The 14,538-nt window shown below is 34.2% G+C and overlaps 1 protein-coding gene across 1 annotated transcript; it reads right to left on the minus strand.

The window, feature by feature from the left end:
• Nucleotides 1-5,720: 5,720 nt before the first annotated feature.
• Nucleotides 5,721-13,436, minus strand: SPZ1 (spermatogenic leucine zipper 1). Its single transcript, XM_081053428.1, has one exon. It carries the CDS (start codon nt 8,505-8,507, stop codon nt 7,383-7,385), a length of 1,125 nt encoding a protein of 374 aa, XP_080909554.1. The 5' UTR covers nt 8,508-13,436; the 3' UTR covers nt 5,721-7,382.
• Between the last annotated feature and the right edge of the window lie 1,102 nt (nt 13,437-14,538).

Consider the following 14,538-nt stretch of genomic DNA (forward strand, 5'->3'; position numbering starts at 1 on the left):
AAAGAATATTATTGTACATGTCTACTTTTGCTCATGTGCAAGAGTTTCTATAGCATTTAGAAGTAGAAGTATAATTGCTGGGTTGTAAGATAAGTGTATTTTTTTCCTTATATTTTTTTCTATGAAATATATCAAATACACAAAGGATACTGTAAGATCCCTATGTATAATTTAAAGAATAATACTTAAAGTCATAACAGTATATGTGCCACTCTGCTTAATAATGTTTGGGTTATCAAGGCTATCATAAAAATATTTTTAAAAACTTAAAATTAACAATAATGAAAACATTTTGTAGGAAAGTTTGTGATCCACATCCACAGCAGTATGTACAATGACATTAATGGCTTTAAATATGTTTATGAGACAGCATGAAAAGTTAAAAATAAATACAGTAAGCATTCAACTCAAGAGATAGAAAAAGCACAACAAAACAAATGGAGAAAAAAGGAAATCAAGATAAGGGCAGAAATCATTGAAATGGAATACTAAAAATAATAAGGAAGCTTAACAAACCCAAATCCAGTTTTAAGAAAAGATTAAAGCAGTAAACCAAATAAAAGGGAAAAGATACAAATAAACCAAAATAAAAAATTTTCCCAGAAAAGTCTGAGGACCACTGAACAGTATTTGTTTCTTAAATTAAAAAAAAAAAGTTTTAAATCAAAACGGAGGGCAAATATCAGCTCCTACTTACTCATAAATGAAGCTTCATAACAGCCCAGTGTGAATCAAAATGATGTATGCCTCTCTGTGAGAGAAAATTTCATTAAATATGGATTAGTGGTTAGTAGTTTTCTCTGGAAAACTGTGTAATTGTTAGAAAAGAAAAACATTCAACTGACTGTGACATTCCTATCACGAATCTTTGAGGCCTTTACTTATGTTAAGAAATATTTTTAAAATGACCTTCTTCATCAGTCAGGTTTGTGGGAGAACATTTAAAAATAATTAATAATTATATTGTGATGATGATGATGATGATGATGATGATGATAAATTCAGTTCTCTACTTTGATCTGGTATACTTTTCTCCTTTATGTAAATCTGTCTTTTTACTTTCAAATTATCAATGACCCCTAATTCTGGACATCTTATATGCCTAGATTGTTTGCTACTGTTTCTTTCATTTTTGGCCATGCTTGCTTATTAATAGTTTCTAATTCTCTCATCTAATCTTTACCTACTCCACAGAGAGCAATAAAACTTTAGTAAGAGAAAGATGAGGAATCTTTGACCACTGGTCCTTGGTCCAAAAGAAAGTTACTATCCCGCCTTGTAAAAGGAACAATTAGGACTCAATAAGTTAGGACCCAGAATCACTTCCCTCTTTGTACAATGCTTCTCCCATTATACCATCTTTATTTTACATATACAATTATATATATATATATATATATATATATATATATATATACAATAAAAAAAATTCCAAGTACTTGGAAATCAAGAATCTCTACATTACTAGAAGAATTTATTGGGGAAAATTTATTTGACAGAGAAGTTTGTATGGATTTTCCCTTTTTCCTAGGCGTATTATCCAAAACTATATATCTTAAAAATTACTAAGATATAATGCTGCTGGACAAAAGTATACTGATGATGGGACAAAATATAATATAATGTAATATATAAAATATAATATATAAAATATATTATAATATATAAATATATATTATAATATATAAATATAAATATATATTATAATATAAAATATATATATTATAATATATAAATATAATATATAAAAATATAATATAATATATAAAATATAATGCTGCTGGACAAAAGTATACTGATGATGGGAATGGATATCTAAAAGTTTCAAAAACACAGTTTGACTTTTATTGGAATATGACACACTTCTATTGGAATATGACATTCAGATACGAGAAAATATAGTGTTAAAGAACTCTGGACCACATCAGTGCTGATTCTTGTTCCAGATTTTCACTCATTTCACACTTTGGCTTTTTACTGTCAACAAGTGGTGGCTTAAAGGTCCTTCCTTATAAAATGCCATGTTATTTCTCCAAATAATTTTTAAATTAATTGAAGAAATGCATTAGATTATTATCTTCTGGAACCCACATGAAACACCTTTAAAAATGCCTTATTTTTAGAAAATTGTCATTTCCATGCTTTGGAATTGAAATATATATCCTTGTGGTAGAAGAACAATTTTATTACACATATAAAATGTTAAAGTCAATGCCAAATCTGGAGGGTCTGATAGAGCAGAGATTGCTTGCTGTATTTGAAGCTTAATTAAAAAGCTATCATTTATTTTAGCAACAAGTTCTTTCTTGGTAATATGAACCATATAGCTGGTAAAGTGTAGAAATGAACTGCACAATGTTTTATTAATCAAGATGGTTGGAAAAATAAAACACTGTAGGTGGTAGTTTCCATTAGAGCGAAAGGCAAATGGAAAGACATGCAATTCTTTTAGTTCCCACAATGTTGTTTCTCTGGAAACTTTTTCATTTACTGAGGGCTGGAATAGGAAAAATTTGGCTTTTATATTATTTATAACATGATCCATATTCCAAATATGAGAAAGAAATGCTGATTTATGGAATGGGAGCCAATATTTCAAATTGTATTTTCAGTACTTCCAACGTATGAAAATTACTTATGCCCTATGCTTCATTCATAATATTCATAGAACCTGCAGTAGAGATTGTGATCATCTTTGTTGGGTTTTTAATATTCACCTTTGTTTTGTCCTGACTGCACGCATGAGGGTTATGGATCAGAGACAGATTATTTTTACTTACATAATAATAATAATTGTGCCAGTTTCCTGTGCTCCAATTCTTACACCTGGAGAGATGCTGTGAGAATTATCTGTCACCATGCATGCAACAGGGTGTGTACTATAAGGGAGGAATGCTGAAAAAATAAATCTAGGCATTTATGGAAAAAATAAAAGGCAGCTGTTCTCCACTTCCAAGAGGAGTGAGAAAAGAAAACTTCTGCTCCTTGAAGACAAGATGTCAAGGATCCTGGGTTCTCACTCTAACTCTTTTGTAATGTTAAATAAATCTCTCTCAAAAAAAGGATTGTTTAAAAAAACAAACAACCCAATTGAAAAATGGACAGAGGACCTGAAGAGACATTTCTCCAAAGAGGATATACAAATGGCAAATAGACATATGAAAAAATGCTCAACATCGCTAATCATCAGAGAAATGCAAATGAAAACCACAATGAGATATCACCTCACCCCAGTCAGAATGGCTTTCATCAACAAAACAAATAGTAACAAGTGTTGGAGAGGCTGTGGAGAAAAAGGAACTCTCATACACTGTTGGTGGGAATGCAGACTGGTGCAGCCGCTATGGAAGGCAGTGTGGAGGTTCCTCAAGAAATTACGAATAGAATTACCATATGACCCAGCAATCGCTCTCCTGGGTATCTACCCCAAAAATATAAAAGCATTTCTCTATAGAGACACGTGTACGCCAATGTTCATTGCAGCTTTGTTTACGGTGGCCAAGACATGGAAACAACCAAAATGTCCTTCGATAGATGAATGGATAAAGAAGTTGTGGTACATATACACAATGGAATACTATTCGGCGTTAAGGAAAGATGATATAGGAGCATTTGTGACAACATGGATGGATCTCGAGAGAATAATGCTAAGTGAAATAAGTCAGACAGAAAAAGCAGAGAACCCTATGATTTCACTGATATGTGGTATATAAACCAAAAAAAACAAGACAAACAAATGAGAAAGAAAAACTCATAGACACAGACAATAATTTAGTGGTTACCAGAGGGTAAGGGGGTGGGGGGTGGGTGATGAGGGTAAAGGGGATCAAATATATGGTGATGGAAGGAGAACTGACTCTGGGTGGTGAACACACAATGGGATTTATAGACGATGTAATACAGAATTGTACACCTGAAATCTATGTAAATTTACTAACAATTGTCACCCCAATAAAATTAATTAAAAAAAAAAAGGATTGTTTAAAAATCAATCAATCAATCAATCAATCAATCAATCAATCAATCAATCAATCTCTCCAGGGGCCATATAAGCCCAGTGTCACCAGCTTTACAACCCAGAGACAGATATCCCCCAAGTCCCATCCATGTCTTACCCCAACTTGAAATGTAAACAACACATCTCCAAAGGTGGGTAAGTCTTTTGAGTTTTCTTTTTCTACGCAGTTGTAAATTATCTTCTAGAGTTAGCTATTAGTACAAATTTCCATAAAATTTGCTCAAAAAAACCTAACTGTGCAGAAACACAAAAATATTTTGTCTGCATTTCACAGCGTTCCAAAATTAATTCCTCCTTCTGCCTGGGCAACATGGTTGCTTAACTAAAACCTTCACTTCCCAATTGCTTTCAAATAGATGGGAATGAGTTCTCATCAGTGGAATTTTCACTTTTGTGTGTGGTGCAATCATACACGAATTGGTGCAATCCAATTTGTGTTGAAACTATGACTACCTTGAGTTTGTGTTGTGTGTAACAGATGTTGCACATTGCTGTGCTTCTCTCAAACATTTAAAAATCCTGCAGTTCCCTTGTCAGTTTGTTGTGGTACTGGGGTAGCTTCAGCGCAGTTTACAAACTGGAGAAATAGCCCCTTAACATAAATGACACTGACAGAATTTGCTCAGGTAATACACATGAACAAGTTAAATGTAAGAAGTGATTGGTTCAGCAATGTTGTAGTTTCTCATTTCATTCATTTAGTATGTCTTATGTGAAATTACTGTTTGGAAATGGAATAGGACTCAGTCTGAGGCTAAAGAGATCACTCCTTTTCTTGACCATGAAAAAAATGAGGATTGGTTATGTAACCAAATGGACTCTCCCAACAAATACAGTGACAAATTCTCTCAGTTTTCCTTTATCCGAAAATGTATTGATTTCACCTTCATTTCTAAAGGATATTTTCACTGGGCAAACAAATCTGGGTTGACATTTCTTTCAGTTCTTGAAAAATGTTCATTTCCTTCAGGTCTCCATAATTTCTGATGAGAAATTTGCTGTCATTTGGATCATTGTTCTCATACATCTAATGAGTCTCTTCTAACTGCTTTCAAGATTTTTACTTTGTCTTAAGGTTTAAGAAATTTTATTATGAGTGCCTTGAACTTTGTATTTATACACTTTGGAGTTCACGTGATTTCTTGAATCTGTAGGTTTATGACTTTCACTAAATTTGGAGACATTTTAGCCAATTTGTCATTGAATACTTTTTCAGCCCACATTATACCCTTTTTTTTGGGGGGGGGGGATTCTGATAACACCAATGTTAGATATTTTGTTACTGTTCCATAGGTTCTGAAAACTATTTTTTTCCAGTCTATTGTTCAGATGGGAAATTTTAATTGTTCTTTCTTCAAGTTCATAAACTCTTTCCTCTGATATCAGCATTCTACTGTTGAGCATATCCAGTGAGTTTATTTTACTTTTTTTTTTTTAAGAACTTTACTTAATTTTATTGGGGAATAGTGTGTATTTTCAGGACTTTATTGGGGAACAGTGTGTTTTTCCCAGGATCTATCTCCAAGTCAAGTTGTTGTCCTTTCAATTTTAGTTGTGGAGGACACAGCTCAGCTCCAAGTCCAGTCGTCATTTTCAATCTAGTTGTGATTGAAAATAGGGGGCGCAGCCCACCTATTTTGCTTTTTAAAAATTCTACACTTTCCATTTGTTTCTTCTTTATATTTTTAATTTATTTGCTGAGACTTTCTATTTTTTCATTTGTTTTGAGTGTGTTTATAATTGCTCGATTAAGCATTTTTATAATGACTACCTTGAAATCCTTGTCAGATAATTCCAACAGCTGTGTTATGCCATTTTTGACATCTGTTATCTTTTCTTGTTCAAGTTGAGATTTTCCTGATTTTTGGTATGATGCGTGACTTTTCTATGTATCCTGGATATTTGGGCATTATGTTATGAGACCCTGGACCTTATTGAAATCTTCTATTTTAGCAGTCTTCCTCTGATACTGTGCCAGCAGGGGAAGGGTATAGAAATCCAGGCTACCCTTGTGGCCTCCACTGACATTCCACTCCACTAGAGGAAGAGGGAGGGGAGAAGCACCTTGTTACCATCAGACAGGGGTAGAACTTCAGGGCTGCCTTCTTTGCACCACCCCTGAAGAAAGAGGGAGACATGCCTCATTACCACCAGGCACTAATGAAAGCCTAGGCTCTCCATTCAATACTTGCTGATAGGAGTGAGGATGGAGGCACAGCATTTTCCATGTAGTTTGGCTAGAGTAGGGCAGTTTTTGTCAAAAGGTTTGTCTTGCCAGATTGTCCTGTTCCTCATCCTTTAGCAAGAGAAAAAAGGCTTGGGTGGGAGGGAAGGTATTTTGTCTAAATGCATTACTCCTCCAGTATTTAGTCCAGGATATAAAAGAGAAAAAAAGAAAACCCAGGAAACTCCACACCATGCTGTTTCTTAAATTCTGGGTCCCTGGTCAAAGTCTCCTTCTCTCCCTCTTTCAGAGTCTCTTGTTTATTTTATACATATGTTCAGTTCTTAGCTTACTTAATGGGAGGAATAGGGAGAAATGCATCTGTTCCACCTTTTCTGTAGCCAAAAGACCAGCTCCCTTAACAGAAATTATTGCTTTCTTTCCTGGGTAATTCTATTGCTCCCACCTGGAGGAATGGGCAGAATTTTTCCAGCACAGAACAAAATTTATTATAGATACATTTTTATTCTAAACAAGCCAAAGTGTCCTTCCTCAAGGGCCTGTGTTTCCTGGTTTGCCCACTGTTTTCTAGTTTGGGAGCAAAGGAAGAAAATTAGGAAAAGTAGCTTCAGGGGATGAGGAGATTTATGAGAAGAGAAAAACTGTGTAGGAGTGGTTTAACAGCTTTCTTTCTTTCTTTTTTTTTTTAACTCCACTACTTCCCACACTTCATTGGATAATAGGAAAAAGGAAGTTACATTGAGAAAATGAGGTTTGAAGATTCACAATTAAATTGTTATATACTTTTTCCCCCAGAACTTCACCTCCCCACCACACCCCAGGTAATAATTAAATAAAAAGAAACTTTCCTTTATTCTGGTCTTTATTTAGATCTTTACTAAATTGGACATGTAACTTCACACTTTTGGTTAAAGTGTCAAAGGATCTCTATTTAATAACTACCAAAACAAGCAAATTGTAAAGGTGACAAGTTATGAACTTGATGTTGACACTAACAGCCATTAAAGACCAAACTTATTTAACTACTGAGGTAATAAATAATGTTAATCTTATTCTATAGCTCTTTCTCAGTTGAACCAACAGATCTACTCTAGGTTTGATGATTGATGATGCCTGGAGTTGGATGTATCATAGTTTTTTGAAGAATTGCCTTTTTTTCTACTTTTTGTATTTTCTATCTTAGGTACTAGCTGGCCTCTTTCTTCTCACAAGAACTCTTCTTGCAATACGAGTATTGAAACTGTTCTTACGAACTTTCTTATTATGACAAGCATCCAGGCTTCTATAGAATTTGTCTCTTTTCTGAAATGTACCTTCCATTTCTTGCATTTTCTGCTTAGACCTTTCTGCCTTCTCTGCTTCTGATAGCTTCTGTTCTTTCTTGTCCTGTTCATAGTTTATCTGAATTGGCTTCTCTTGCACAGTTCCGTCTTTCTGATGATGGAGATCGTGGAGAAGCTCTATTCTCTTCTGTAAGATTTGGCATTCATTCTCCAGCAAAGCTGCAATCAAATGCAATGAGTACATGTCATGGTTCAGTTTCCTCACCTGTGCCTCTCGTTCATGACTAGCTGACACCTCATTATTCTGTTGAGTTTGGAAATGGACTCCATGATTTTCAAGAGTTACTCTTGTGTCTTTCTGAGATTTCTGATATGATTTTATTAGTCCACTAAGCTCCGTATGTTGTTCACTCCAGCGTTCTGTTTCCCGTAGTAACTGATCCATGTTGTTCCTAAGTTTGGTATTTTCTTCTTGAACATGATGGAATCCATATTCTGCTTTTTCCTTATTTAGTTGAGTTTCATTCCAAGCTCTTCTTTTTTCTGAATGATTTACCAAATTCCTTGCAAAACCTTGCACTGTGTCCTTTGAGTTCTGGTTTTCCAATGTCATCGTCTGTTTCTCTGCACTGTGTTCTTTGTCTAGGTCTAAACAGCCAAGCAGGTTTTCTGATGGCACTTTATTTATTTTATCAAGTCCTCTGATTTCTTCTTTAAGTTCTGACACATCCTCAAAGATATTGGTTTCCTCAAAAGGTTCTTTTGCTTCTGTGATCTTGTCTTCATAACCTGTCATATATTTAAGAATATCTCTAATTTCTTTTAAGAGATTTTCAAACTTCTTTTCAGTCTGTTGTTTAGTTTCTTGTTGGCAACTATTATTTAGGGAAAGAAGAGAACTCCAGGAGACAGGAGGAATTGATCCAAGTTCAAGTAAGGCAATGACAATCTTAGGGTCCAAAGATTCTTGATTGAGATTAGGAGTAGGTTTAAGAGTTTCAGAGATGGTAGGCACTTCCATCTCAGCTGAGTAAATATGGCAGGTGATCAGGGCACAAGGAAAACAGAAAACCTTAGAGATTCCAGGAAGGAAAGGTGATGGTCCTCTGTGCAAATGGGTAGAGCATGTGGAACTAAGCAGAAGTTAGAGACCAGAGTTAAGGTTTGAAACCAGGTAGATGATATTCACGTGGAAGGTGACATCGCAGACAACCTAGTGGGGAGGGGGGTGAGAAAGAGGTCCCAGAGCTAGGGCCCCATCCTCCTCCAGGCTTCTGGTATTTATTCCCCTGACCTTAGCAACCAGGTCTTCCCCAGCTTCTGTTTCCTTTGTGTCACAATAGAAGCCTCTTAACCCCCCACCCAGTGAGTGACTTTTGCATCAAAATCAACCTTGGGCTAATCCTACTACTCACTCCAGAAAGATCTCTAGCCAATTTTCCTCTTTTAACTTTCCTAGGTTTTTACTCATCTCATTCTAACTGTATTTAATGACTTTTCTACCTCATTCCCACCGCCCACAACCCCAACCTTAACTGTAGTGTTTTTCTACCTCCTAAGTGTATGGCTGCAAGAAGCCCTCTTGGTGAGGTTTCCCATCCTTTCATAGCACCTGACAACTTATTGCTTCCATTGGAGGAGAGATGCTACTGTAAAAGAAAGTTATCTTTACAAAATAGAACCCCCAAAGTACTTCATCTTTTTGTGATTTTAGACAAATAATGTCAAGAATTGCTCCATTCAAAAATATTCTATTAAGAAGAGACATGTGAATGATTCCTTAACAACACAATTACAAACTGGGACTTTTCTTGGCTTTGTATCCTTTAAGATAGGCTTACTAAGTGTGTTCCTAAGTCCCTTATATCAGGTGATATAAAACTTCAATCATTACTTTTCACAAGAACTTGTTAAAATGGCATAATTTATCGAAAGCATTTGAAACAGCTAAACCCTATACTGGGTTATGTTATAGAAAAGAAACAGAAGTTACCTTGCGAATATTAAGTTCAATCAAAGAACACATTTCTAGCCTTCAAAATTTTGTTAGCAATCACTTTACTAACTAGATGTTTGTTTCCAGTCTTAAGGGAAAACTCATATTCTAGCAGGTTTTTTTTTCTTTTTTGCCTTAAAGAAGAAAAGTTTATGTTTTTTTCTTTCACAGTTACTAACTCATTTTGGCTTAAATTTCCCTGAGCCTCATTCTCATCTTCCAGCCAGCTGGCTCAGAGCCATAGCCTCATGACAATCCACAGATACAGCAGTGTTGGTCTGTTTTTTTTCTTGTTTTTTTTTTCACTTGAACAAGGAGCAGCTTTTGCAATTCACCCAATGTTACCATAGAGGCTAGTAATTGCCCTTATGGTTTAATTCCATCTCATAAGTTCTGACTTTGGTTGGTATTTCCCCTTTGATTCAAGCCATCCTTTATAATAGTTTTTTAACCTGCAAGACGAGGAAACTTTTTATTTTTTTCTGATTTTGTAATTAACTTCTAGCTTTATTGTATTGTAATCAGAAAATATAATATTATACCTTTGGAAATTGATATTTTCTCTTTGGCCTAATAGATGATCAATGTTCATATATTTTTTTAATGGATACTTGAAAAGAAAATGTATTCTCTATTTTCTTCTTGTGCTTGCAGCTTTTTTATACTTTTGGACATAAATCTGATATTACCCTTGATTTTTATGGAAACTAGCTTGGTCAAAATACCAAAAGAATTATTTTCCTTTCATCAAAAGGGGATTTAAATATTTTCTTCCTCCTTACAAATATAATGAGTTTCAAATAATATTTCTATTAATTTTACTGAAATTTGAGTTTGCTATAGATGCTAAAAGATATTCAGAGTGGTCTTCTTTTCCTTATTGACCCTTATTTCCAGTAGATAACTATGGAAATGAAGTACATTTGGATTGTCTTACAATTGTTATCTATTAAGTTTCCTGTAGATTAATGGCTTTTAAGAAAGAAATGAAAAAACTATTTTTAAAAATATTAGAGACAAAACTTGCATAGAATTTTCTCTTTTACCAAAACCAGTTTGCTTAAACAAAAATATATAAGTGATATCAAAGGGTACATGATGTTAATATGTCTTATTTTTGGTGATGTTAACCTCGGTCATTTCACTCAGTGATATCTGCTAGATTTATTCACTATAAAGTCACTATCTTTCCCTTTGTAATTAACAAATATCTTGGGGGAGATATTTTGAGATGATGAAATTATCTGGTTTCCCCTCAAACTTTTGCCTGTACAGTATAATTTTAGTTTATAGAAGTGGATCTTGCCTGCAACGATTATTGCAGTGCTGAGCTAATGGTGATTTTCTATTTTTCTCATTCCTTTTATATTTATTGATTGGAATTATTTTGTAAAGAAGAGCTGTCTTTTTTCCTGTATTTATTTTATTTTAGGGGTTATAATGAATACTATCATTTATTGCTCAAATATGTATAAATAATTTTAATATAATGGGATTCTTTTGGTATAATGAGGTGTGTTTTTATTTTGTGTAATTGTTCTAATTGTCCAATTGTTTTGTTTTAACTGATTACAGATGACTATTCTGAGGATTATTAGTCTTTACATGCATAAGGGATGCTATGGAGGGTGTGATTTTAAACATAATGACTTATATGATTGCTTTTATATGTAGTATTGTACTTGTGTATAGCCAGTTTAGAAGAGAAATTTTTTGAAAATGTGAAATTTTATTCAAACAAGCAAAATACAGGCATAGGGGGACAGGGATATTGACCCTTCTCCTCAACATGTCTTCTTCCCTTTGACCTCCAGATGGTGCTGTGGACTTTAAAATTATTACACAAACGTTTTTGTGGTTTTTTTTATTATTAAATTCTAGAATTAGTGAGACTGGGTAGATATTCTCATCCACAGTCTTATTTTCTTCAGAGTTTGAGAGTGGAGATTCTGAGTGTTTTCCCACAGTTACAACTGGTTATAAATAGAGCAGGAGTCCAAGCCTACTGTGTGTTTTTTTTTTTTTTTAAGTAACACACAAATTTATTTTGTCTAAAAATTCAAAGTGGAATTATGTCGATTAATGTAAATAAGAGAATTAAGTAAAACAAACAGATCGCACATGAACTGTATATAATGAAGCATTGATTTTCTTTTTTTTTTTTTTACAACATTATCGATTATATTCCCCAAACTGTCTTTCACGTGTTAAATTTCCAGGGGAGGCAGGCTCTGCAGATCAGAAGGCTGTGGGAGAATTTTTAAATATATGCTAATGGTTGTACAGGAAAAGGGTTATGTAGAAGAGCAGTTTTTCAAAGCTGCTGAGACTGGCTTGTTTTACCAGGTCGCTGGCAAACAAACTTATATAACACAAATTGCATTGTGACTAACAAAAATGTGACCAGAGGCTCACAAGAATTTAACAGTGTATTTCCCTTAGAAGCAGTAGTTCTATTTTCCCTAATTCAATGTTGGCAGTGATTGTATAACATAATTACTGCACATAACCAGAATCAACTGTATGTAAGAAAAAATTTAACAAAATTTGCACTCTGCAAACTACAAAGTACTGTTGAAAGAAATTAAAGAAGATCTAAATAAATGGAAAAACATCTCATGCTGATAAATTTGAAGACTTGATTTTAAGATAGCAATACTCCCCAAATTGATCTACAGATTCAACATAATCTCAAAATCCCAGCCGCCTCTTTTGCAGAAATTGACAGTATAATCCTAAAATTCATATGGAAAATCAAGGGATCCTCAATAGCCAAAACAATATGGAAAAAGAAAAATAAAGTAGGAAGACTCAAATGACTTTACTTCAAGTCTTACTCGAATATATAGTAATCAAGATAGTGTGATATTGGTGAAAGGATAGACATACAGATCAATGGAACAAAATACAAATAGACAGACACAAATATAGTCAACTGATTGTTATCAAAGATACAAATGCAATTCAATAAATGGTGCTAGACAAATTGGACATCCATATGTAAAAAAAAATAAACCTTGACACATACCTCAAACTTACAAACATATTAACTCCAGATGGAACATATAGTTAACTGTAAAATACAAAACTAAATTTTCCAGAAAACTTAGGAGAAAATCTTTACCAGAGGGTAAGGGGGTGGGGGGTTGGAGATGAGAGTAAGGGGGATCAAATATATGGTGATGGAAGGAGAACTGACTCTGGGTGGTGAACACACAATGGGATTTATAGATGATGTAATACAGAATTGTACACCTGAAATCTACATAAATTTACTAACAATTGTCACCCCAATAAATTTAATTAAAAAAAAGAAAAAAAAAGAAAATCTGTGTGACTCTGTATTTGGTGATGAGTTTTTTGATACCACACCAAAAGCATAATCCATTAAAGACAAGTTTGATAAGTAAAAATTTCTCAAAAGTAAAACCTTTCATTCAGTGAAAGACAATATGAGCTGAATGAAATGACAAGCCACAAATGGGGAGAAAATACTTGTAAATCACATATGTGATGAAGGACATATACAGAACATATAAAGAACTCTTAAAACTCAACAATAAGAAAACAATCCAATTTAAAAACTGGACAAAATATCTGAACAGAACCCTTCACCAAAGAAGATATATGGATGGCACATAAGCCATTGATATAAAAAGATGCTCAACATCATTTGTCATTAGGGAAGGCAAATTGCAAAATAGTGAGATGCTATGACATGCCATTAGAATATTTAAAACTAAAAACACAAAAAACAAAAAACATCTGACAATACCAAATACTGTCAAGGATTTGGAGCAAGGGGTACTGTCTTTCATTGATGGTGGGAGAGCAAAAATGATAAAGGCACTTTGGAAGACAATTTCCCAGTTTCTTGTAATGTTAAACATAGACTCACCCTATGACCTAGCAATCATGCTTCTAGGCATTTACCCAACTGATTTCAAAACTCTTGTCTACACAAAAACCCACACTGAATGTTTATAGTAGCTTTGTTTATAATCACCAAAAGTTGGAAGCAAACAAGATATCGCTCAGTAGGTAAATGGATAAACAACCTATGGCATACCTGATGGAAAACTATTCAGCAAGAAAAAAGGAGCATGGTGCTATTCATTCACACAATGACATGATGAATCTGAAATGTATTTTGCTAAATGAAAAAAAAAAAAATGCCAGACTGGAAAGGCTACACAGTGAATGATTGCATTCATAAGACATTCTGGAAAAGGCAAAACTGTACAAATAGAAAACAGATCAGGGGTTTCCAAGAATTAGGAGAAGAGGTTAACTAGCATAAGCACAGAGTATCCTTTAGGATGATGGGATTAACCTATATGGTACTGGAGTGATAGATAGATGATTCTATACATTTATCAAAACCCATAGAACCTACAGCCCAAAGAATAAACCATAATGTATGAAAACAATTTAAAAATCAGTCAGAAGATCAGAGGAAAGAGGCATGAAATGCAGATAGTGACACTGCTTAATGATTTGCTTTCCAAGGGTAGAGTATGGAAAAGGGGAATAAAAGTAACTTTATGGAGGACAAACCTGGCAAATACTGTCTGGGTCCATTAACATCATCAGTGTTGAGTCATGTCCCCCATGATGTGATGAGAATGGGACTTAATGGTCTTTCTCTCGAAAACACATTCCCCTAGTCTAACCATGAGAAACACATCAGGCAAAAATAAACTGAGAGACGTTCTACAAAATACTTGACCAGTACTCCTCAAAACTGTCGTAGTCATCAAAAGTAAGGAAAGTCTGAGAACTTGTCACAGACCAAAGGAGACTAAGGAGACATGATGAGTAAATGTAATGTGGTACCCTTGATGTGGTCTTGGAACAGAAGGACATTAGAGAAAAACTGGAGAGATCCCAATGAAGTAGGGAATTTATTTAATAGTAACATACCATTGTTGGTTTTTCAGTTGTGACAAATGGACCGTGGTGGTGTAAGATGTTAATGGGGAAACTGGATAAGGGCTACACAGGATCTCTGAACTATCTTTGTGATTTTTCTCTAAGACTAAAATTTTATTATAAA

Source organism: Rhinolophus hipposideros, assembly GCF_964194185.1.
Source record: "Rhinolophus hipposideros genome assembly, chromosome: 7".
Lineage (NCBI taxonomy): Eukaryota > Metazoa > Chordata > Mammalia > Chiroptera > Rhinolophidae > Rhinolophus > Rhinolophus hipposideros.

Coding starts and splice junctions, on each gene's coding strand:
- SPZ1 (XM_081053428.1), bottom strand. CDS start 8,507: ATGGAAGTGCCTACCATCTCTGAAACTCTTAAACCTACTCCTAATCTC.